Source organism: Podarcis vaucheri (genome assembly GCF_965113315.1).
Source record: "Podarcis vaucheri genome assembly, chromosome: 4".
Taxonomy (NCBI): domain Eukaryota; kingdom Metazoa; phylum Chordata; class Lepidosauria; order Squamata; family Lacertidae; genus Podarcis; species Podarcis vaucheri.
The window spans coordinates 46,776,074-46,798,997 of NC_138762.1; the positions used below are offsets into that span (position 1 = coordinate 46,776,074).

Consider the following 22,924-nt stretch of genomic DNA (forward strand, 5'->3'; position numbering starts at 1 on the left):
TCACAGCCCAGAGGACTACTTGGGGCTTTATGTGGTGCTGACACCACCAACTTACTTACTTTTGTGGGTACCTGCTGTGGATGGATCAGTACACCCACATTTTTTTCTATGCCTTTGTAATGTACAGGATAGAATAATTCAATGCATGTGTAGATATGGCTATGAAAAGGGTTCAGAATTTCAGCTGATTCAGAAAACAGCGTCCCAGTTACTAAATGCTTTTAAAATTTTCCCGGGTTTTGTATGCGTGTAAGATCTTTGTTGACCTCTGATTCCTTTCTGGGCACAATTCATAGTGGTGATCTTGAACCATACAGGACATGCAGCCAACTTATCTGAAGGGCTGTCTTCTTCAATACAAACATGAGGTGTCCCCACTTGGAGAAGTTAGGTAGCTACAATGATCTTACCTGCCTGTGACACCACCATTATGGAACACCCTCCCTAGACAAACGACATTATTGTCCTTCAAATGCCAAGTGAAGAATACTTTAGTCCTGAAAAAGGTATCAGATTTATTGATCTTTATTATATATTATATTGCTAGTTCTTGTTTTTGTTTTTCACAACTTCCCAACTGGAGAAATGTACAGATCTCACAAGGCGAGGGGGCATAAAGGAGAGAAGTAAGAAGCAAATAGGTGGAGGTTTGATGGACATATCTAACTTTCAATCATAGTTAATTCTTTCTCCAGAGTACTCCAATCACAGTGATTTGAGGAATAAACAGAGTTGTTCTTCACATATTGTGCCATTCTCCCCTGAGGGTGTAAGCAGCAGAGTTAGACTATTGGAATTTTTCTTTTTCCTAACAAACAATTAAAAATCATAGCGCTCTCTCTTTCTTTTTCATGGAGAATACGTCCAAGAAGGGGGAGAGGCCTTGAAAAACCCCCACAATGGTGACTTCTCTAGTTTTTAAATTGAAGGTAAACTCACCATGCATGGTAGCCTCTGAACTTGTTTGTCTGAACTTTGGCAAGTTTCTTAGCCAGGGACACCTCTCTCATGTCTCCAGTATTTAGATTGATTGCCCACAAAAAAAACTAGAGAATGTGAGTTTTCTTTTCCACCCCAAGAGGTAAAGCCTGCCCTTGTAGGAAAACTTCACTTATATAAACTTTAGCTAGCTTGATGAGGCAACCATCCCCACAATTTGTATCCAATTGTGGCAGAAAATAAAAAAGTTAAAACTTTCAAAGAAATTTGCACAAAAACACTGGCAAGCTTAATCCACTTTGGAAGAGAGGGTATCCTTTTGTGGGAATGTTGAGGTTGGCAGGAGAGGATATATTGATTATTAATATCTTTCCTAACTTGCACTAGCAAGTTTCTTCACTTAGCAGAGTGCATTCCTCTTCTTACGTGGCAGAAAGCTGTTTGCAAACTCGTGTGGGTTTCTTAAGACAATAAACAATTCGATCTGACTTGCCCAGATTGAGATATGTTCTAATATTCCTGGTAAGACCCCTTTGAATCCCTCCTAAAAGAATAAAGAGATCACAGTCTTATTCATAAGTAACAAAAAGTAGTTTTACTCACACTCAGGCAGAGCACAGTGTGATTCCTGAAGGCAGGCTTTAGGCTTAAAATTACAAACATGTACAAACAGGTTTACTCCATATGGGAGATAACCTGGGGGAGACTGTTGGTTAGCAGCCAGCAGTCCAGTCCAGGTCATGCAGGAAGCAGGCAGGGCAAACAGAAGATGGGAATTACATCCCACCCCTTTGACTACAAGAGTCATCTGTTTATGCAGAAAGGGGGGGGGAGTTATGTGTGTTTTTAGATTCCCCATTATAGTCAAAGGGGACAAAGCAGATCAGATTCATACCCAAATAAATGTATTAAATGGGACAGAACTGAGCTTATCTAAAACAGATTGGTTGCTTTCAAATGCTATAGATAAAGATGCTAGGCAAATATTATGGTTGCTGCACATGCCTCTGTCCAGCAGCTAATAGACTTCAAGGAAATTTTGTTAGTGATTATCTGTATAAAGCTTAGTAACCACACCACCATAGCATTCTGGTTATAACAGTATCATTTTTATACCTGTCCACTGCATTCTGACTCCACAGAAGCTTCCACAGAAGCTTTCAAGCCCAACACCCTCAAGGTAGATCTCATCTCCCCATTCTCATTATAACCACTGCTGTCAGTTGGTGAGCAAACATATAGGAGCAGGTACTTGCTGGCGTTGTTACTTAATTACTCTCTCCTTCTGAGCTGCAGGATGGATAAGTGACCAGATGGAAGACTAAGATAGCCAGAGACGGATTTAGGGCAGCATGACTGGTTCCCCTGTTTGTAATATATTAGCAGACGGACAATGGTAGGATTTGAGGTTGCAATCTAGTAGTAGGGCTTGGTCAACACAGGATGGAACTAAGAACACAACAACTGCCCTTTAATAAATGCATGCTTATCTGCATTGCAGCTAGAATGGGAACAGTTCTATGAGATAACTCATTGTGCTGTATACCTGCCCCTGTGTCTTTATGCATGGATACATGTGTGCCTTCCCACACCAGTACAGTGGAACCTCTACTTACGGACGTAATCAGTTCTGGAGGTCCGTCCGTAAGTCGATCTGGGTTGCTGGTAGAAGCGCCGTTGTGCGCAGGTGCATTTGGCGGCAGCCCGCTTCTGTGCGTGTGCAGACAGCGGCAGCCACTTCTGCACATGCACAAACAGCAGAAGCTGCTTCTGTGTGAATCATGGCAAACCCAATATTTACTTCCGGGTTTGCCGAGGTTGCAACTTGGATCAGGCCCAAGAAGAGGCGGTCGTAAGTAGAGCTTCTACTGTATCTTTCCCTATAAATGAATGAAGATACAGTTGTGTGTGTAACTGTTTTATTTCCATTATGTTCCAAAATAATGTAGATCGTGTAGCACCACAGAATCATTTTCTTGCCTTCTAACTTTCCAGTTCCATGAAAACTTTGTGTAAGTGATAAAACACCACATCAAAATTTGAGCCTGAGTTGCAAAATTATTTGGGGTGATTTTCATGACAGTTCTAATAATGAGTTGTTGTCTCCTATGAGCATGAACATTTTCTGCAGAATGTATTAGACAGCTTCCTAATAAGCAACAACTCCCATCCCTTCTACTTAGTCTGGATTCTGGAGGGAGCTACATCCCTACCATAAACTACTGCTGACATTTTGTCCTAGGGCAGAACTCTGTTTGATGGAAAGGGATGCTTGTTTTCTTCTGGTCCCTTGGCATTTTCAGGGTCCAAACATCTTGTTAGACCTGTTGTATTTATTTTGGTTGAGTTTTTTATGTTATAAATTCATTTCTTACCTCTGTGACCTGTAGGCTTATTGAAAGGAGGCTGCAGTGTTTTCAGAATGAGAATTTCTCACTGAGGAATCTGGCTAATTGGCACTTTTCAATAGAAACGGAAATAATAGTGTCAATCAAGTGATCCTCTGGGCTCATAGAGATACAATGCAAGAGCAAATTTCCCGTTTTACTGATTAAATTGCTTTTGAAAAATGAGCATAGTGCAAAGGAATAAACTGCTTGAAAAATAAATTCTACATCAGAACAGAAAAAAAATGTTTGGCGTACACAATCTACTGATTTGTGATGTATTCTGAATTTATTTTAAGAAAACAGTTTTATTGTTGTTTTGATACTGGTTACCACCATGATATATTTTCTTCTTCATGCTGGTGGTCTAGACTTTTTAGCAAATAAATAAATAAATAAATAACCAGAAAGATGGAGTCAGGAGAGAACCCAGTCTACAATAAAAGCTATGTAGCAATAAGTGAACAAGGTCCCAGCACTGGCTGGGATTAGGGATCACAATTAAACAGACTCAATGTGTCGCCTATTCATGAATTAATCACTGGCATTTGTTCTACAGTAATACTTTCATTTAAACTACAATATCCTTTTGCACAGAATTAACTAAAAGGATGACTTTGCCACCACCTCACCCTCTCCATTCATTCAGCTTCTGAGAGCCTTTTGCTCCAGCTAGGTGTGCTGCTCCTGGTTTATTGAGCAGAGGTGGTACCCAGATGTTGCTGAACTTCATCTCCATCAGCCCTCACCACTGGTCACATTGGCTGGTGCTAATGGAAGTTAATAAGTCAAAAGCACATGGGACACCAGTCAATTAATCAGTTTTTATTCCTTAACTTGCAACAGCAGCAGAATATCTCAACTACAACAGGAACGCAACTCTCACATAGGGTTTCATCTAACAAAGTAACCTTGTTAGTGCAAGAAGTTCCTCTCCTCACATGCCTTCCACCCCAAATCTGCTCCAAGGGACCCTACCTGCCAGTGGACTGTCTCACCAGAGTGGTGCGTGCTCTAGTTCAGTGTTTCCCAACCACTGTTCCGCGGCACACTAGTGTGCCGCGAGATGTTGCCTGGTGTGCCGCGGGAAAAATTAAAAAAATTGAAAGTTTTTTTTTAAAGTCAAATTTTTGATTGGGGCGCCGTCACTAGATGATCCCTGGGATTCCCTCCCTCCATCCCGCTCTGCGCCTCCCTCCTCCTCCTCCGGGGAGGCCCTTCCTGGCTCTCGGCCAAGGCTTGGCGGCTGCCACTCACTCACTCGCTCGCCCACCCGTCCCTCCATCCCTGCACCCGGCCTCTCCCCCTCTGTCCCCGGCGCGGGGGCTGCCGGGATCCGTAGTCCCCTCACCCTTGGGCTCTGCGCCTGCGCGGGGTGTGCAAACTACATTTCCCAGAGTGGCCTGGCGGGCCGGGTGTTTTGTTTGAAGCGCTCTTCTCCCGGCCATGGAATGAGTGCAGCGGCGGCCGGGCGGGCAGGGGCTCTTCCGCGCAGACCCTGCGCAGCCTGCCTGCGCCCCCACGGAGATCGGGCGGCAGGATGGAGCCCGGGGATCCCCGCGGAGGCAGAGCGGCGGAGGCTGCCCCCCAGGTAGGGCTGTGTCGGGGGGGGGGGTTATTTTTGCAATGCTGCATCCGCGCCAGAGGGGATGCATCGGACCGCGGGGAGACCCCTTGGCGGGCGTGCAAGGCAATGCATGCGTGCAGGCGTTGCATGGAGTGCAGTGCAATGCAATGGCAACGCGGCGCCCTGCATGCATGCATGCAACTTCCACCGGCGCTCCGGACTTGTCAGGTGAGGGGGGTCCCCAGTGGGCGGCAGAGAGAGCCGGGAGGGCGAAGGGGAGCCGGGGGGAGCAGCGCTGCTCCCCGAGCCGAGCCCGGGGGGAAACTTCGGCGTCGTTGCGCCGGGTGTTGGAAGCGGAGGCTGGCGGGGGCCCCTCACCTGCAAAACCTGGTCGCCTCTCATTCATCGCCCGCTTTCTCCTCCAAGGAGCTCCCGGGGGCGCGCGTGGTTCTCCCCGTGTTATCCTCGCAACAACAGCCCTGCGAGGTGGGTCAGGCGAGTGGCCCAAGGGAGCACCCAGGGATTGTCCTGGCCAGGTGGGGTGATTTGAACCCTGCTCTCTGCCCGGTCTTCGTCCTCATTTAGCCCCCACATGTGCATGACTGTGGTTTTCCCCCCTCGTCTTGGCTATGGTGTGAGTCTGTGCTGTTAATTAATGGGGTTCTGCCTTCGGAGAAGATGAGCCAGCCCTCAAGGAGGTGATTATGTAATTTGCTAGCACTTCATGTCCCTCCCGGCGTGACGCTGCGCGCTGACATCACGGGGCTGTAATGGGGGTGTGCCTCGAGATTTTTTTCATGAAACAAGTGTGCCTTTGCCCAAAAAAGGTTGGGAAACACTGCTCTAGTTATCTCTCACTTCGATTACAGTGGTGCCCCGCAAGACGAATGCCTCGCAAGACGGAAAACTCGCTAGACGAAAGGGTTTTCCGTTTTGGAGGTGCTTCGCAAAACGAATTTCCTATGGGCTTGCTTCGCAAGACGACAATGTCTTGCGAGTTCCTGCTGGTTTTTTCCCCTCCCCCCTTTTTCTAAGCCGCTAAGCCGCTTATCAGCTGATCCGATCAGCAGATAAGCCGCTAAAAGCGCTAATAGCGCTAATCCGCTAATCCTTCAATGGGCTTGCTTCGCAAGACGAAAAAAATTCGGCTTGCAAGGCACCACTGTATTGCAATGCACTCTATGTGGGGCTACCTTTGAAGGTGACCCAGAAACTACAACTAATCCAGAATGCAGCAGCTAGACTGGTGACTGGGAGTGGCCACCAAGACCATATAACACCCGTCTTGAAAGATCTACATTAGCTCCCAGTACGTTTCCGAGCACAATTCAAAGTGTTGGTACTGACCTTTAAAGCCCTAAATGGCCTGGGTCAAGTATACCTGAAGGAATGTCTCCACCCCCATCGTTCTGCCTGGACACTGAGGTCCAGCGCCGAGGGCCTTCTGGCAGTTCCCTCACTGCAAGAAGCCAAGTTACAGGGAGCCAGGCAGAGGGCCTTCTCAGTAGTGGCACCCACCCTGCGGAATGCCTTCCCACCAATGTCAAAGAGAAGAACAACTACCAGACTTTTAGAAGACATCTGAAGGCAGCCCTGTTTAGGGAAGCTTTTAATGTTTAACAGACCACTGTATTTTAATATTTTGTTGGAAGCCGCCCAGAGTGGCTGGGGAAACCCAGGCAGATGGACGGGGTATAAATAATAAATTATTATTTGAGGGGCACACAGGAGGCAATCAGGACACAGGGAAGGAGAGGAAGTCTGGTTGTGCAGGTGGAATTCTACCTAATGGGATGAATTGATTGGATAGTTTTAATCTTCGGTTCTTGATACATTTGTCTCACTATGATACTTTTTATGAGAGTATACTGTTTTAAAGCAGTGATGGCCAAACTTGGCCCTCCAACTGTTTTGGGACTACAATTCCCATCATCCCTGACCACTGGTCCTGTTAGCTAGGGACCTAAATGGCTATATTTTGTGAAGCAACAGTGACAACCAGTGGCTAGTTTTTACCTCACCCCACCCTACACAATGAATTACTCTCTATGGAACTGGTTTACTCTGTAGGTCTTTTGATTAATCTCCCTTGAGATGAATGGGATTTGATGAATACATGTCATCTCAGACTTCATTCATTTTGACAGAGTAGCAGTACTGCAGCATTTACATAGCTTAGCTACTTACTTATCTCAAATTCAGGAGCTACACAGTATAATTGGGGTTGGAAGATCTTACAGCCCTTTGTACCCTATGCACAATTAATGTAAGCAATGGCTACCTGAGTATGGCTAATTGTAATGATTCTTTGACTTCATTCCTAATCATACTTAGTAGGAAATCACGGTGAACTCAGTAAGGCTAATTTCTGGCTAAACATCTAAGAATCTTATTGCAAGTTGCTCAAAGTATAATATTATATTAAAATATTATTTACTCCACAAAAGGGAGTGCACTGACATTAACACAGCACATACTGATATAGTAATGCTCAAAGTGGCTATCCTCTGGTTCTTCCGATGTTGTCAGACTACAACTCCTGTCATCCCTGACCACTGAACATGCTGGTTGGGCTGATGGGAGCTTGAATCCAACAACAACCAGAGGGCCATAGGTTATCCACCCTGGGTTTAAAATTTACCCTCAGCTTACAGCATATACACATGGGGGAGGCCGTCATCAGGGCGGCCAAGAGAGCTTTAGCATGCTGCTTTGACACCAGTTGAAATATGAGGTGAAGACCACTCAGGATTCTTCCAGTCCCATTCTCCAAGTGATTTACTCATATGATTTTAGGTGCCCAAATGGGGCTTAAGGATATGCCCCAATGCTTATTAAAATTAATTTCATTTACTACCCCTAAATGGTCTCTGCTGGGCGACAGCAACCCAAGTCAGCTGGTGCCAGATTCTGGATGTGCTTTCAGTGAATGTCAGCTGAAAGCACCCTAGGCTTTGATAAGTTTCTGATTTATTTGTCCCCGTTGTTGATGTATGCGTTGCTGCTGCTGTGGTGGTGTGTGCTTTTGGTCCTTAGTCAACGATAACTGTTTTCAAGCAGACTGAAGACTCCAGGCCCTCAAGCATCACATGCCATTCCTCTCTACCTGTGCTGTTTTGTGAAGATTTGTTTTAGTGTTGCTTCAAACCTTCATTTCCTCTTCACTGGCACTGCTTTAAGAGTGCTTATGGCAATTTTGCTTCTGTAATCATACCTTGAACCCATCTGGGGATGAGGCTGGCTGCAAGCTTAGTGTTTCCACTTAACATATTCATGATTAGCATACACAGAAGGAGCAGAATTAGGATGAATGTTTTTGGAACAGTACAGATAAATCCTCATAAATGTAGTACAACAGCTCTGGAGATGCACAGTGCTGAAACGTAATGAAGCTGAACTCTATAGAGAGTATGGTATTCTCCATACCAGGCCTCTCCTAATGAACTCATTTAGATTAGAAAATGGATTTAATATTTTATTGGAATTAACCTGAACCAGGAAAGAGGATTACAATTTCTTTCCAGAAATATGATGATATTAGAGGGGGAGGTAGCATGTTGCATGAATATTAAGGGTTTTTTTTAACAAACATTTGCCACGAAATCCAAATGACTGGAAGGTAATTATGCTTAATATAGTGATAGTGTGCTGAGAATAATGAGATTTGAAAGCAATAAAGATATATTTTAGAAGGTGTAAATTACACCTAGGTGGCATTTTAGCTCATAAAAACAGCTTCAAAGGAAAAATCTTAAAATAGTTTCCAGGCAACCAATTTTAATTGTCCTTAAAAAAAAATCCAAATCCAAATGTTAGCAATAACAGTCCTGAAAATATTTTGGTGTATACTGAAGGCACAGTCTTCCTGACTCATTAGGATCAATGAGACACTGCACAAACAGGGATCTTAAAGCTCTATTTCGAAAGACAATAACTTTCTTGTAAGTCCCATTGATTTCAGGACTGTTTATCTGAGTTCTCTGGAACTTATATACATGTAAGTGCATTTAAGGCTGAGGCTTAGGGGACAATCCATTAAGTGCTACAGCTGCACATCCAACATTCATTTTGAAAGGAGATGCTCTTGAAATGAATGCCGTTTCACAGCTGAAGTGTTTGGTGCATCACTCTAAGTGCCAGTAAACGTCAGTAAAAAAGAAAGAAAAAAGACGACAATGCTAGCTATTTAATCATACAGTAATTATTCAATTTTTATTTGTTATTTATAGTATACTATGCTTTTCAGCCAAAAATGTTCCTAGAAGGGCTTCTAAGAGAAGACAGTCCTTGCACTACACAAAAGGAACGGGGGATACAAAGGGAGGAGGAAAGCAGGAAAATCAGATACAAGTTCTTATAACAACCGTTTCTTTATATGAAATACATGAACTTGGTCCGTAGGCACTGAGTTGGTAAGACAAATGTTAAGATACTTGCATGCGCATAAGTCACAATGTCTAGTTCAGTCTGCCATAACAAGTTTCTGCAGGTAGACCTTGAAGTACAATTCATGCAATACGGTGTGAGGCATTTAGAAGTTGGGTGTTGGAAAACGACAGTCATCGATGGCCTAAAAGAAATAAAATCATTCCTATTTGTTCCAAACTTGCCCACTCTTTAGCCACAGGCACACTGGTGCTCAGCGGTGCTCAGCCAGTTGTCAGGGTTTACTTGTAGCATAGAGAGGGAACCTTTCACACTTCTTTGAAAGCACCCTGTTCTCTTTTCGAACTCCACAACCAGGATAGCAGAGGGCTGTGGCTCTGTGGTATAGCATCTCCTTTGCACACAGAAGGTGCCAATCCTTGGCATCTCTGGTTAGGGATGGGAAAGACCCCTTTCTGGAATCCCAAGCAGCCACTGCCAATCAGTGCAGACAGAGATGAGCCAATGGTCTGACTCAATACAAGGCAGCTTTCTATGTTCATACATGCTTAATATGGAGAAAGTGGCTAGAGAACCGCCCCCCCCCCCACAAGAACTCAAGGATATCCAGCAAAGCTGATGGTTGGAAGATTCAGGACAGATAAGAGGAAATATTTATTCACACAGCACACAAACTATAGAACTCACTCGCATAGGAGGCACTATTGGGTGCAAACTGTGATGGCTTTAGGAGATGGTAAGACAAATTCATGGAGGAGAAGGCTACCAGCAGCTACTAGTCACAAGGACTATGTTCTGCCTCCATTGTCAGACATATCATGCCTCTGAATACCAGTTGCTGTATAAAAGAACCACACACATTTAATTTTAAAAATCATGTAAGGAAAATCGAATACCAGTTACTGGGAATGACAGGCAGAGTGCTGTTGTGCTCCTGTCCAGCTTTCAGGCTTCCTAAAGGCATCCATCTGGTTGGGGACTGAGAGAGCAGGATGCTGGACTAGTGGGTCATTGTGATCCAGCAGGCTCGTTTTATGTTCTGATGTTTATTCAGGGTTGAACAGGCTGCATTTGATTGTAACCTGCCATGTGAATCAGTATGGTGAAGGGCAGGATCATTATAGGGTGATGCCATACTCAGAGTAGACCCATTGAAATAAATGGATTTATTTCAGTGGATCTACTTTGAACATGGAAAGAAGGAAGGAAAATAATAAAGATACAAGAGAATTTAGGAAAAATGAATAAAACCAACTACACAATAATGTAACATTGTTTTTCCAGTCTCCTGTGCAGGGGCAACATGTTTTAACAGCCAAGTTTGCAGAATAAAAAGGTATGATATTTTAAAAGACTTGTCCATTGTATTAGAAAAATGAAGTCCGCCAACATTATTACAAGCATTGTCTTTGGAATATATTAAACTGCAATCATGCTCCTATTATCAAATGGATTTTCTGTCTTGGGCTTTCTCTTTCTCACATAATTCAAAATTTTCATCTTCGTAATTAATTAAAATGGCAAATTTCTATAACCAGTGATTGAATTATCCAATATTACCTGCCTAAGGTGATAAAAGTTAATCAAAATAATGGGTGAAAGTTTTGCTGTTTTAATATAACAGATTTGATTCCTCAGGTCTTGATCAAATTAAATGGGGTATCAAATTAACCAATGATTAAACTGTGTAAAGGCATCATGTAGGTCCAAAATCGATTTTAATTTGATTAATTTCCAGACATAAATGGTGACCAAAGTTTTCAGAATTACATTTATTATTCAGTTTACATTGAAATGAAAAGTGCTCTCAGATTAAACTGAAAAAATTACAACTTTTAAAGTAATGTTTATTTATGTGCCTTTTGAAACTTCACTATGTATTCTCACACACGAAGAGTCATAATATCTGTATGCTATAAGGTGATTTCTTCCTCTCAGTTGCTAATGAAGATATTAGACATTTTAGGGTTATCTGAGTTCCTTCAGAAAAGAATGTTGACCCCTACAGAAATTCTATTTCTTTTACTGAAACAAGACTTTTGCGACTATTTGTAGATTTCAAGGGTTAGGATGGGCTCAGCAAATGCTCTGGGAACACCTGATGTTGCAGTATTGTTTAAATGGAGCAGGTAGGCATCAGTTTGATCAGTGCATGGACAGGAGACCACTGGAAGACCTTTCTGAATCATTTAGGGCTTTCAAAAATGAAAATGACTGGGCAAACAGAGGGGAGAAGAGCAATGAAAATAGAGACAAAGTAGGGTATCCTTAAAACAGAGTTGGTGGAAGGAATGTTAAAGAAAAAGAAAAAGATGGTGCAAGGTTAAAATGGAAGGAAGGTTGCTACTTGACCCCCTACTTAGCTGAGGCACCTAGGTAAAAACTAGGAACCTTCAGAGCTACATATCTTTCTAGTGAGCCACTGGGATTCCATTTTAGAAGATTTCCTGTACTGTGTTCTTACACTCTGCTGTGATTTTGCCCACTCTGACCCCATTCACCCCACCTGATCTGGGAAGGGACTATAAAAATTTCCAGGTCAGGCTGAGCCTTTGCCCTGAACTGCTGTGGCCTAAAGTCATGCACAGACAATAGCCCACCCTTATAGCCTATTATTTCAATACATGTTTCCAGTGTGTGTGTGTGTGTGTGTGTGTTCAGAAAATGTTGCACCAGAAAATAGGGGTGGGTTGGAAATCCTCCGCAAAAGCAGGATAAAATATTGCACAAATGGAAAAATAATGCAAACATTTTTGCTGTTACCATCTTCACTGCTCTTTTATGATTGATATAGTTTCTAATGCTGAAGGCTAGTGATGGGAAGCACATTAGTTCTCTATCTATTTTCTCTTAATCTTATAAACTGACCTATAGAAATGATTGCCTATTCAGCAAGGATCCATTTTTATTCTCCTCTGTGTCTGTATTTTGCTTTAAGTGCTCAACTTATTAAAACTAACCCTTTTAAAATTCTACTCCCTCCCTCTCACTCTTTTTGCTGATGGACAAAATCAAAATTCCTCAGCTTCCTTGTCTATGCTATGTTCTTTACATGGCATCTAGAGGCCAAAATTGATGTGAGCTGTAATTAATCTTTCTGTGAGGCAATACAGACCCCTTGGTAGAGCAGAGATTAGAATCACACTGTCTGCATATTTAAAATTACTGAACAGCCCACCAGAAATCTGCATTCAGAAACTGCCTTGCTCAGTGTCTGCTGTAAGAGATGAAGGCACTATAAAAGATGGTGAAAGAGAGCAGTAGAGTGGACACTTATAGTTCACTGAAAAGGAAGAATGGCCTTACCAAAGAATGGAAAAAAATCTCACCCAGATTTGCCTTAAAAAATTGCATGTGCTAATTTTTATGTGTCAGTGCAAATTTAAAAATCATTATTATGATTTAAATGGAAATAGAATACATTAAACCATACTGGAAAACAATACTATTAGCAGGCGAGCTCTGTGCCCACTCAGTCTCCTGTCCAGTGTTGATGGACAACTTCAAGGGCCTGCTCTCCCCTCTTTTGATTCTTTATCTTTAAAGTGAACTTGTAAGGGTGAGCCCTTCAAATATATTACTATTCTATGTGTTGGCTACCCTAGAAAATAACCTCTGGATAAAATTGACCTAGCTCTGAGACAGGCTCCAACTGGGGGTTGTTTGAAAGTGAGAACCAGAAGCAATGGATATAGTCAGAGACAGGCTGTGATTAGGAACTGGATGAAGCAGGCCAGGGCTGCATCTACACAGCTATTAAAAAACACTCCTGGGAGGAAACCGTTTTAAAGCTCACAATGGACAATTTCATAGAATTCTGATTTTGGGTCTTCAGCACCATCTGGTGTCACAGTTTTATAACACATTTATAACGTTTTATTTTAACGAATATAGCTGAACCCCAACAATTTGCTGTTGCTATGCATGCATACAAGGTGTGTGTGTATGTGTTAGATGACTCTCTTCAAACTGGAGTTCTAAACTCAAAGGCATCCTTCCACCTAAGTATAGTCTGCTGGTGTAAGAGGTCATATGGCAGAATCTAGCTACTTGAGGGCCTGATTCAAGGCATCCACATCCTTGGCACCTAGGTGTGAACTTTGTCAGCCATCTGATAATGCTCTAATTAGTGACAGCAGACACATACAAGAGGTGGCTACTGCTCCCCAACTCCCCACAATGTACCCGAATTCCTAGGTTCCGTGTCCAACTTGAACCTAAACCTTGACCTCCGAATGCACACCTTAATTGAAATTCTGTGCTGGTCCCTTTTAACATTCTAGTTTTATGTAGTTTACAACACTCCCCCCCCCCCGTGGGACTGTTCTTCAGAATCTCTTAGCACACCTGGTCTCTCCCAAAGTTCAGCCCATTGATTAGCAATCAAATAAGCTTGTTTCAAGTCAAAACACTTATGAATGTAGAACTGAATCTTATTCTGAGTGTGTCTACATGTAAATTATTTCTACACACAAGGGTTCAATCAATATTGCTCACAGTCAACTGGGGTGAGCAAGTGAAGTCATTTGCTAGCAGAGCCAAAACATTTGTCTCACCACATACATTGCAAATGATTGTGATTATCCATTCTATCCCACGTTTTATTGCAGGATCTAACATTGCTTCAGAATTTTTCAATATCATAATCATGATTTAACGTACTACTCCTTTTAAAGTTCAACCTTTGAAAACAAAAACCTCAATCAGCACAGGATGCTTTAACCTTTTTGAAATGGTCGGTCTTAATTTTGGGATGCTCTTTGATGACACTTGACTTTTTCTGCTTCAGAGTTTGCTTCAGAGCTCTAACCATCAAAGCAGAGGAGTGAGCCTGAAAGAGATCATTGCTTGACTCCTCGCAAATGAGCAGATTACCTGTAGGATTTCCTAGCCCACCCAGAGTAGGAATGTTGAAAGAGTAATCAGCACTTTGCATACTCAGCAGGACATAAGATAACATATTGAAGCCCTGCTGTGCTGTTTCAGTACCACCACACATATAGAAGCAGGGAGAACCTAAAAAAGGCAAATGTTGCAAACTAAGCCCCCAAAGGGTGTGTGCACATTTATTCATTGATGAGGCATTTTATCTTCACTAGGATTTGCTGCAAGATCACATTTGTGCATACCATTGTGCAGTGAAAAAATCTCTATTGTTTCTTTCTTATTTGGGAAGAACTCTAGCTCAGTAGTAAAGGCCATACTTCACATGCAGAAAATCCTAGTTTCAATCTCTGGCATTTTTAGGTAAGGCTAAAATGGAAACCTTAGAGAGCCTCTGCCAGTCAGTGGACACGAGGGGTAGCCAACTTTGTGCCCTCCAGAAGCTGAGTGCAGATTCAAACATCTGTAAAATCTATGCTGCCAGAGACTAATTGGAGCTGCAGACAGACAAGATCTGGAGAGCATCATCTTGGCTACCTCTGGCCCAGATAATGCCATGCTAGAAGGACCAGTGGTTTGACTTAGTGTAAGGTAGTCTCCCATTTGTTTAAATATGTTTGTCAGGAGTTGAAGTCAGCAAATACAGCACCCAATGTCAGCAAAGTTAACACTTCATTAAAGGAAACAAAACAGCTCAGTCCTAGTGGTCACAGCAACACTTCCCAGTGGGTCTTGCCCCAATGAGGCAGTTGCAAGGATTGGAAGTCCCCACCTTCCCACTGCTCTCAAAGGCTCCTCCCCAGTTCCTTCCCCAGCAGCCTAAGGCTTCTTCCTCTTGTTTCTCTTTGCTCCACCATCTTCATCTCTCTGCATGTTCTGGGAGACCAGGGAGGAGGGAAGCTGATTATAGGGGGGGGGGACACTCCCTGGATTTTTCAACACCACTCCTCTGCATCCAGCCAGTCCATGACAATGTTCCTTTTTTAACTTCCTTAGCCTGAGCTTATCAATTACATCCTGGTAGCAATGCTGGGTTTTCTTCGGATCCATTTGTGTGTGAGACACGCACACACACACACACACACACACAAAGAGAGAGAGAGAATACTGACAATACTGAACAGGCAAAACACACATTCTGTGAAACTACAAAATCACCAAGATAGCACTTTTACCGTATCCCAAATGACAAAAAATCCTTAGCACTTAGAACCTCTCAACACCTGCACTTTTCTTTCACATTATTAACTCAGCCACCTTCAGGAACTTAAGGCAAGGTGAAAGGATGCTGAAATGGGGAAGGCAGGAATCACATGTCTATCCCACGCCATGATCATATCCCAGGGTGTTCTGGAATAACCACTTGTTTCTCCCCTTCATGAAACCCCACAGAAGCCTACAAATGAACTTGTTCAACATTTTCTATCATTGCTGGGGGTTTTTGCAATTTTGTTTAGATTACTTTTTAATAACTACCTTCCCTCAAAATGAATGGAGTGCTTTAAAGCTGTCTCTTTTGAAGCCATAAATCTGTCCTTTGCCTTCTTTTTCCACTGCTGCAGATCTCAGAATCATTTAGACTGAATGCTTTCCTTTAAGAAAAAAAAACCCCCAACCTTTTTGTCATTAAAAAGTCTTAGGAGTTTCATTTTTATCTCAAAGTCTCGGCTTCTGCTTTTTGGCTTTAGAAACTCTTCAGAATTTAAATACATTATTTGATTTCCATACAAAGGAGAAGATGAAATTAGGTTTAATGATGGAAATTATAAGTAACCATATCTAGAGGTAAATTCAAAGCCATACAGGGTAAGTGTGCATTTCAATGAAAAGACTTTGTTCCTCTTATTAAGGAGAGAGATTGTGTTCAGTAACTAATTTGTTTTTTCCCCCCATCAGTGATTTTTGAAATGAGAATCAAGACAAAGAAAAAAATTTGGTGCTGTAACCAGGAAAATAACCAGCAAAAGATTTGAGGCCTTCTCTCACTCACTAGCCTAGCGTGCTAGAATCTTTGCTTTTGTTCACAAAACGAATTCATCCACCTCGTTAATCAACTAGTAGTTCTTATAGCTTCAGAATTTTTTTTGAACGAGCACTTCTGGAATAAAAAATGAGAGAAGAGAGGATATCCACAGGTGTTCGGAGATAGTTTATTATATATAGCAGGGGTGGAGGCAGACTCCAACTCCTGTCAGTCTCAGCCAGCCTGCCCAACAGTCAGAGACTATGTATTCCAATAACACCTATCCCCCACCTCTGTTATGAAAAAATTAACACGATTTATTCCATTCTTGTATCCAGAGTAGCACTCAGCAATGTGTCCTGTTAGTGCAAGGATTTCTGCTTCTGCGACAGGACTTCCCTCTTCATTTCCCCCAAATCCCCCTAAATCTGTTTAAAATAATAAAATAAAATAAAATGATTACCCAGTATCATGACCACACAAATACCACCATCAACTAACTTTTGTTTTGAAGACTAATTTCCACCCTGCTCCCCAACCCTCCCCATGATTATTTTAGTAGGGTCAAAATAATTTTCCAAATTGTCTCCAATGCTCCAGTCTTTTCACACTTGTATCCGGGTGATCCAAATGACAAACAGATCAGTAAATTACATAAAGCTAGGCTTCACTGATTACCAAGACTGATTGTTATCAGGGAAAATGCTTTTATTTCTTTAAAAATGTATGCTGTTCCTCTCTTTTTGGTATTTCAGAAAACAATGAATTATATCTGAGTCATATTCAGAATAAAATCTATTCAATAGACCCACTGAAATTAAAGAACAGGGCTAACTTAGTTCTACTAATTTAAGTGGATTTACTCTGAGTAGAACATGGCTGGATACAGCCCAATATGTTTATTTTCTCTCCAGTCCAGGTCTATCAGGTTTCAGATGCCACTGAGCTTTATGATGTAGTTAATACACCTCAAAGAGGCAAACTATGTCTGCAGTATTTGCAAATGAATTATTCCCCCCCCTTCAAAATAGCACTGTCTGGGTCATCTCAAAAGCAGTCAAGGAAATATATATAAGATTGCCAGTGGCTATGCTTTTGTAGAATGTTTTTTAGTTTGTTTTGGTGAATGAGTGAATAAATATTGACATTGCCATCAATATGTTTCTTGTAGCATAGCCTGCTCATTATGTATGCTATGCCACATGCCTTGTTTCTTTTAGATAAGGTTTTTGTCTGCTATTTTTCTCCCATATTTAACAGCCATTCACATTATTTCTTTCTTCCCTCTAGTACTCCTGTCCTTGGCTTAGTGTCTGTCTTTTAAAAATGAAATAATAGTGTACTGTGGTAATGGTTCGACTCCTATAAAATATTTTTGCTAGCTCTTTCTTGATGGATTTAAAGTTCTGGCCTTCCTAACATGAGGCTGGCTTATATGAGCCCATTAGTCAAAGTAGTTTTCCAAGGAAATATTACACTTAGTGCAAACCAGCAAGGTGGGAATTTAAGCTACCCTTGCCCTACAGATTCAACTGCTATCTCCAAGCTCAGCTCAAAGCTTTCTACTTATCCATTGAAGGATCTAGGACACACACACACACACACACACACGTGCACTATTAAGAAGCAATCTTATTACCCCGTTTTATGAGTTGTATTTCTGAAATGTATAAAAAGGCTAGACAACATTTGTCCGTCCTTCCAGCATTGCAGACAATTCTATAGGGAAGCGTCACTACTTGCCTGGCACTGGCATATTTCATCTCCGTCTGGCTCCAAAAGTTCCATTTTGTCTGAAAAGGCAAGCTGCCAAGGATGTATCAAACTAGGACAAAATACACTTGGATATTCTTGTTGAACCTCCCTTTGTTGAAATGGACAAAGGCGTGTTTCCACCTCTATATGGTGGCATGGGGCTTCCTGACATGGTTAATGAGCAAGCTTTCTTCATTCCTAATGGAACCAAAGCAACACTGCAATCCTTCAGAAGAAGATGTTGGGGCTTAAACTGGGTGACGGGTGTGGGTTCACACAGCTGCAGCTGCTCCACCCTTGACCTTGCCAGCAATATAAGCAGGGAACTCTGAAGTGAATACGTAATCTAGTTTGCTTTATGATGGTGCTCAATTGCACAGAGGCTTGCAAACATGTTCAGCCTTTGTGAACTGGAGCTCACACTGGGACTGGGAACACGAGGCAGCAATGAGAAACCTGTGGCCCTCCAGATGTTCTTAGAATCCAATTCCCATTAGTCCCATGGGCAAGAGTCAGGGATGAACAGAGCTGTAGTCCAGCAACATCCGGAGGGTCACAGATACCCCAACCCTACTCTAGGGGACTCTTCCATACAGGGCTGGCTGGAAGAAAAGTGCGGCTGTGCCTGGGTTTAAGTTATCAAAAAGGCCTTATGCTACTTTTCAATATTTGGTAGGCTTCAGGCACTAGCTGCACTATAGCCCAACCAGCTGGGAGGGTGCACTTGCACTCTCCTGTTTGTGGGCTTCCCACGGACTTCTGATTGTCCACTATGGGAACAGGATACTGGATTAGACAAGATGTAGTTCTGCTCCAGTTGTACTTCTGTAAAGGTATAATAATCGAACAGAGTGCCTTTGGCCTCTGAGAAGTCAGAAGAACCAGCCTCGTGGAGGAAAAAATCTTTTTCATCGAAGGTTATCTCTACAACCAGGGCATTTTTGTGCCACTTTTGTGATGCTATGGTAGCAGTCAGGAAAAAGTTTCATAATGTTCGGGTCTCCATGGGCATTCGGGGTGACATACAAATGTGGCTTGAATTACTCTCTGACTATAACGCTGTGCCATTCTGGAGGCAGGACCTCTTCCTTGAAGCCAAGCTACACATTATGACAGACACTGCATGTGGATGTAGCACTGGGGTAATATTCCAAGATCAATGATTTGTAGAAAAATGGCTCTCACGTTCCTGGATTTTTCTCCCTTGCTGGTGGCAGTCACACTCTGGGTCAAGGTATTAACAGATCTGTAAAGTTCTGTTGTGATAATCAGGCGGAACATCTTTCTGCATTGCCTGGAGGGGATTCGGGCTATTGGCCGTTGGCAGTCAGCAGCCTTCAAGTTACATTTTTTTATAGGTCTACTTCTGTTAACAATCTTCTTCTCTTCATCTCATCTGTGGCAGCTGATGAACCCTGCCAGTATACTGTTCTTTGCCCATTCAGTTTGGGTTTGGGCCCACAAGCAAGCTTCCATGTCTGCGTTTGGGATGCAGTTGCCCAACAGTGCTACCTGTCAATGGCTGACCAGAAGGAGAATGCTATGGGGTGAGTTTTTGCCCATCATGGACCGCCTGTGTGAGAAGGGTTCCTTTCCATATATTTTTATAATTCATTTGGTAAAGAATGGTTTGTTTCAGTGGACAGGCTTGGAGCTGCTAGCAGAAATCCTTAAGAATCTTTGTTGCCTTCAGTTCCACGTCCCAGAATTAATGTTTTTGTGGTCAGGGCTTTTGGTGAGGCAGGTCTGGTGGGTGGTGGCAGGATGGCCCAAAGAAGGTTGATGGGGCATGATGGAAGATCAACTGTACCATTAAAGCTTTGGTTCTGGGGCATGGAAATACTTACGTTCCACACAGTCACATTAAGTTTGACATTCAACGTTATATAAGGATGATGGTATTCATCTGCCTGTAGCAGTATTTTTCTAGAGGATCTGCAAAGAGCTCTTTTCAAGTTTTTGTGTGTTTGCGTGTGGAGTTGAATTAGGAGAAGTTGATCACCTCCTTTGCCTTTTGGTTGCTCAAAATGGATGAGTGGATTTTGGAAAATATCTGACTGATATTGGAGCCAGAGTGGTCTTTGGGCCTGTCAGGCACATGGAGGTGAACATTGGCCTATGCAGCCATGGTGTGCATGTCTGGTTCATATACGCAGGGAACACACAGTGATGGGGGGGGAGGTTCATTAGTATGATTACAGCATGCGGCTGGCAGCTGGCTTAGATGGGAGAGTTGAAATCCTCTATTTAATCCACCTCATAGCCTAGATCTCTGTTGGGATTCGCAGGATACTGGATAAGTCTGCAGGCTTCAACAGGATGATGCAATACTCTGCTGGGTCAGAGTGACTCAGCAGGAGTGTGATTAGTGTAATTGGCTATCACCTGTTTTAAAAAGGAAAGCCTGTTTAACAGGGGGTGTGGTAGTTGTGCTGTAGTGTGGTGGTGAGTATTCGTTTTTAAGTACTCTGTATGGACTGTTTCTTTTGTAAATGCCTGTATATAGCTCACATTAAAAAAGGACTGCACTGAAAAACCTGGAACTCTTAGTGTTTCGCTGGAAACGCCGCGTGGAATACGCGACAATCTCATTGGTTTAGGTCAATTTGGTTGAATTATTCTGATCGCAGATTCTATAGTTGTTATATTTTAATAAATATAGCCTGTTACCCATCTTTCTTGTCATGAATCTTCTTGGGTATGTTGGCAATATGCATTTCTAACCATGTTTCAATATGTTTATTAAGCTGGAAACTGTGTCAGAACATTTGGGAATTTTAAAAAGCAGTGGATAACTAAGTTCCAATCTGCTCAATAGTCTGGGAGTTATGGATCAGTTGAGTTTGCATTGGAAGTTTTCAAAGCTCAAGCACCATTAGGCAAGATGCCCTCAATGTGTTCTCATCCATGAGTGGGTCCACCTTTGCACATTCACTTGCACATGCCCTTTGGGCCAAATCCACACAACCAATCAGAGGGAGAGGGAAAGGCAGATGGAGTAGGGTTGCCATATTTCAAAAAGTAAAAACCAGGACACCCCAAAGTCTGAAAATTCCCCCAGGACATCAATTCCTTTGAAATCCCGGTAGTGTCTGGGGAAATCTGGACATATGGCAGCCCTAAGATGGCGGCTACTGCTTCCCCTCTCCCTCACTCTTGCAACTGTTTAAGTGCTCAGAGAAGGCACATGAGCAGGCCCCAAGGCATAGGAACAATTCAGGCCTTGAGGGCTACAGGGGTGTGCAGTTGGTTCCTTGTTAGGCTCTGGGTCTTGGCACTGGCCACTGATATCAGTATCAGTATGAAATTGAAACCCACAATCTCCATATTAATGGGTCCTAAAAGAAATTGTTTCTAACCATAAGCAAGATGATTGGGGAGGGGGGAATCCTTTGCTTACAGGTTAGAGACAGCATCAGTACCACTTTTCACACTGGGAAGTCATTAATAGTCAAATACATGTGCTGTTAGGATATCCTGCTTTAGGCAGTTTAATAAAACTGAATGACAGGCGGAAAAGAAAGGGGGGAATAGCTTTATATTAATTGGGGAAATCTACAATAATAAACCATACACTTATGTCTGTTCCCAAATATAGATGGGGATTTGTAGAAAAACAATTGTGGGGAAGGGTATAGTTTACCTAGGCACACACTACCTCTTGTATTACACTGTAAATGTAAATACAATTTCTCTGTGTGGTTTCATATAGTTACATGACTGCATCTTATCCTTTTTTTTTTTTGATGGATTGCTTTTGAAATAAGCAATTAATCATACACGTCCCCACCTATATTAGCTGTTGTTAGATTTCACATTCAGTTTTGTCTCCTGAAAAGAGATTCTCCTCTTGATAGAAGTAAACAAGAACTGGTAAATGCTAAAGATGCATCATAACTCCTTGATTTTTATACTGCAGACTTCCTTGCTGTCTGTATAGCATGTGAATGAAGATGAGATCAGTGGGTGTGAATAAATCCTTAGGGCTCTTTGGATTCCCATTGAGATGCCTAAGGCTTTATGGCTACACGCTGAAATTCAGAGATTTTATTCAGTGAGATTAGAAATCGGAGCATACTTGGAAGTGGAGCGGAAATATAAAAAGATATAAGAATATTGTCTGCTGTCTCATCACTAGACCTCTTTTCTTTCTACTGCTTGCTGCTGCTTAAGTGTTGCAACTGGAAAAGAAGCACAGAATATATACTGTAGGATGGCTTAACTTGATTTTTTTTTAAAAAATGGGTGTGTACACACACACACACGCACACACACACACACACAGTATATTAAGCACATTTTTTCTTCTCTTATCTATAAAACACTTGTCAATATGTTGGATGATACCTACACATTCTGAACCTAATTATGAAACTGATCCAGTTATTCCAGAAATTGCTATTTGTCAGCACCTGAAGTCCTCTCTCTTGAACATATCATAGTGTTATTTTCCCCTACCTTTCCTTATGCCATCATCCCCTCCTTTCCGATCTTGTAACATATTTATCTTCCAGAATCTAGTCAAGACTTGATTGATCAGGTATTTTTGCAAGTGCAATACAATTAATATACTTGGATTTTAAAATGACACCTTAAGATACAACCAGAGTAAGAAAGGATGCACCCTGACATTTTGGATAAATTAAAAGCTTTATTGTAGCTACCAAAAGACAGCTTACCTACCCCTTTCCTTTCCTTCCTTACCTCACACAGTCAGCTAAGATATCCTAACCCATTATGCTAAAGGAAGCCAGCACAAGTATTCTCCTGGCCAACCCTTTACACCCCACACTCCACCTGAATCTACTCTGTAGGGCCAGATGAACCCACAGAATAGCTTATAGTGGGAAGGAGAGGGCAAATTGTTGCAATCTCCTTAGCACTACATTGAATGTCATGCTGAAAGTACAGTTTCCCATGAAATCTGAACTGGGAAATTGGTCTAGGTGTTACATCAAAAGCAGAATATGAAACCACTAATGTAGGATGTTGGTTTAATGTGATGTAAGCTGCTTTGAGATTTTCTTAAAAATATAAGGTGGT

General features: G+C 42.3%; 1 protein-coding gene across 3 annotated transcripts in view; it reads left to right on the top strand.

The window, feature by feature from the left end:
• LOC309531353 (uncharacterized protein) overlaps positions 1-22,924 on the top strand; it is a 394,694-nt gene that overhangs the window by 59,356 nt on the left and 312,414 nt on the right. For 2 of the 3 annotated variants that reach the window (XM_082220827.1, XM_082220826.1), the window contains exon 2: positions 19,287-19,428. The exons of the other annotated variant lie outside the window; for it this stretch is intronic. In XM_082220827.1, the coding sequence (XP_082076953.1) occupies positions 19,287-19,428 (142 nt within the window). The remainder of the gene's footprint in view (positions 1-19,286; positions 19,429-22,924) is intronic. 3 annotated transcript variants of the gene reach the window in all.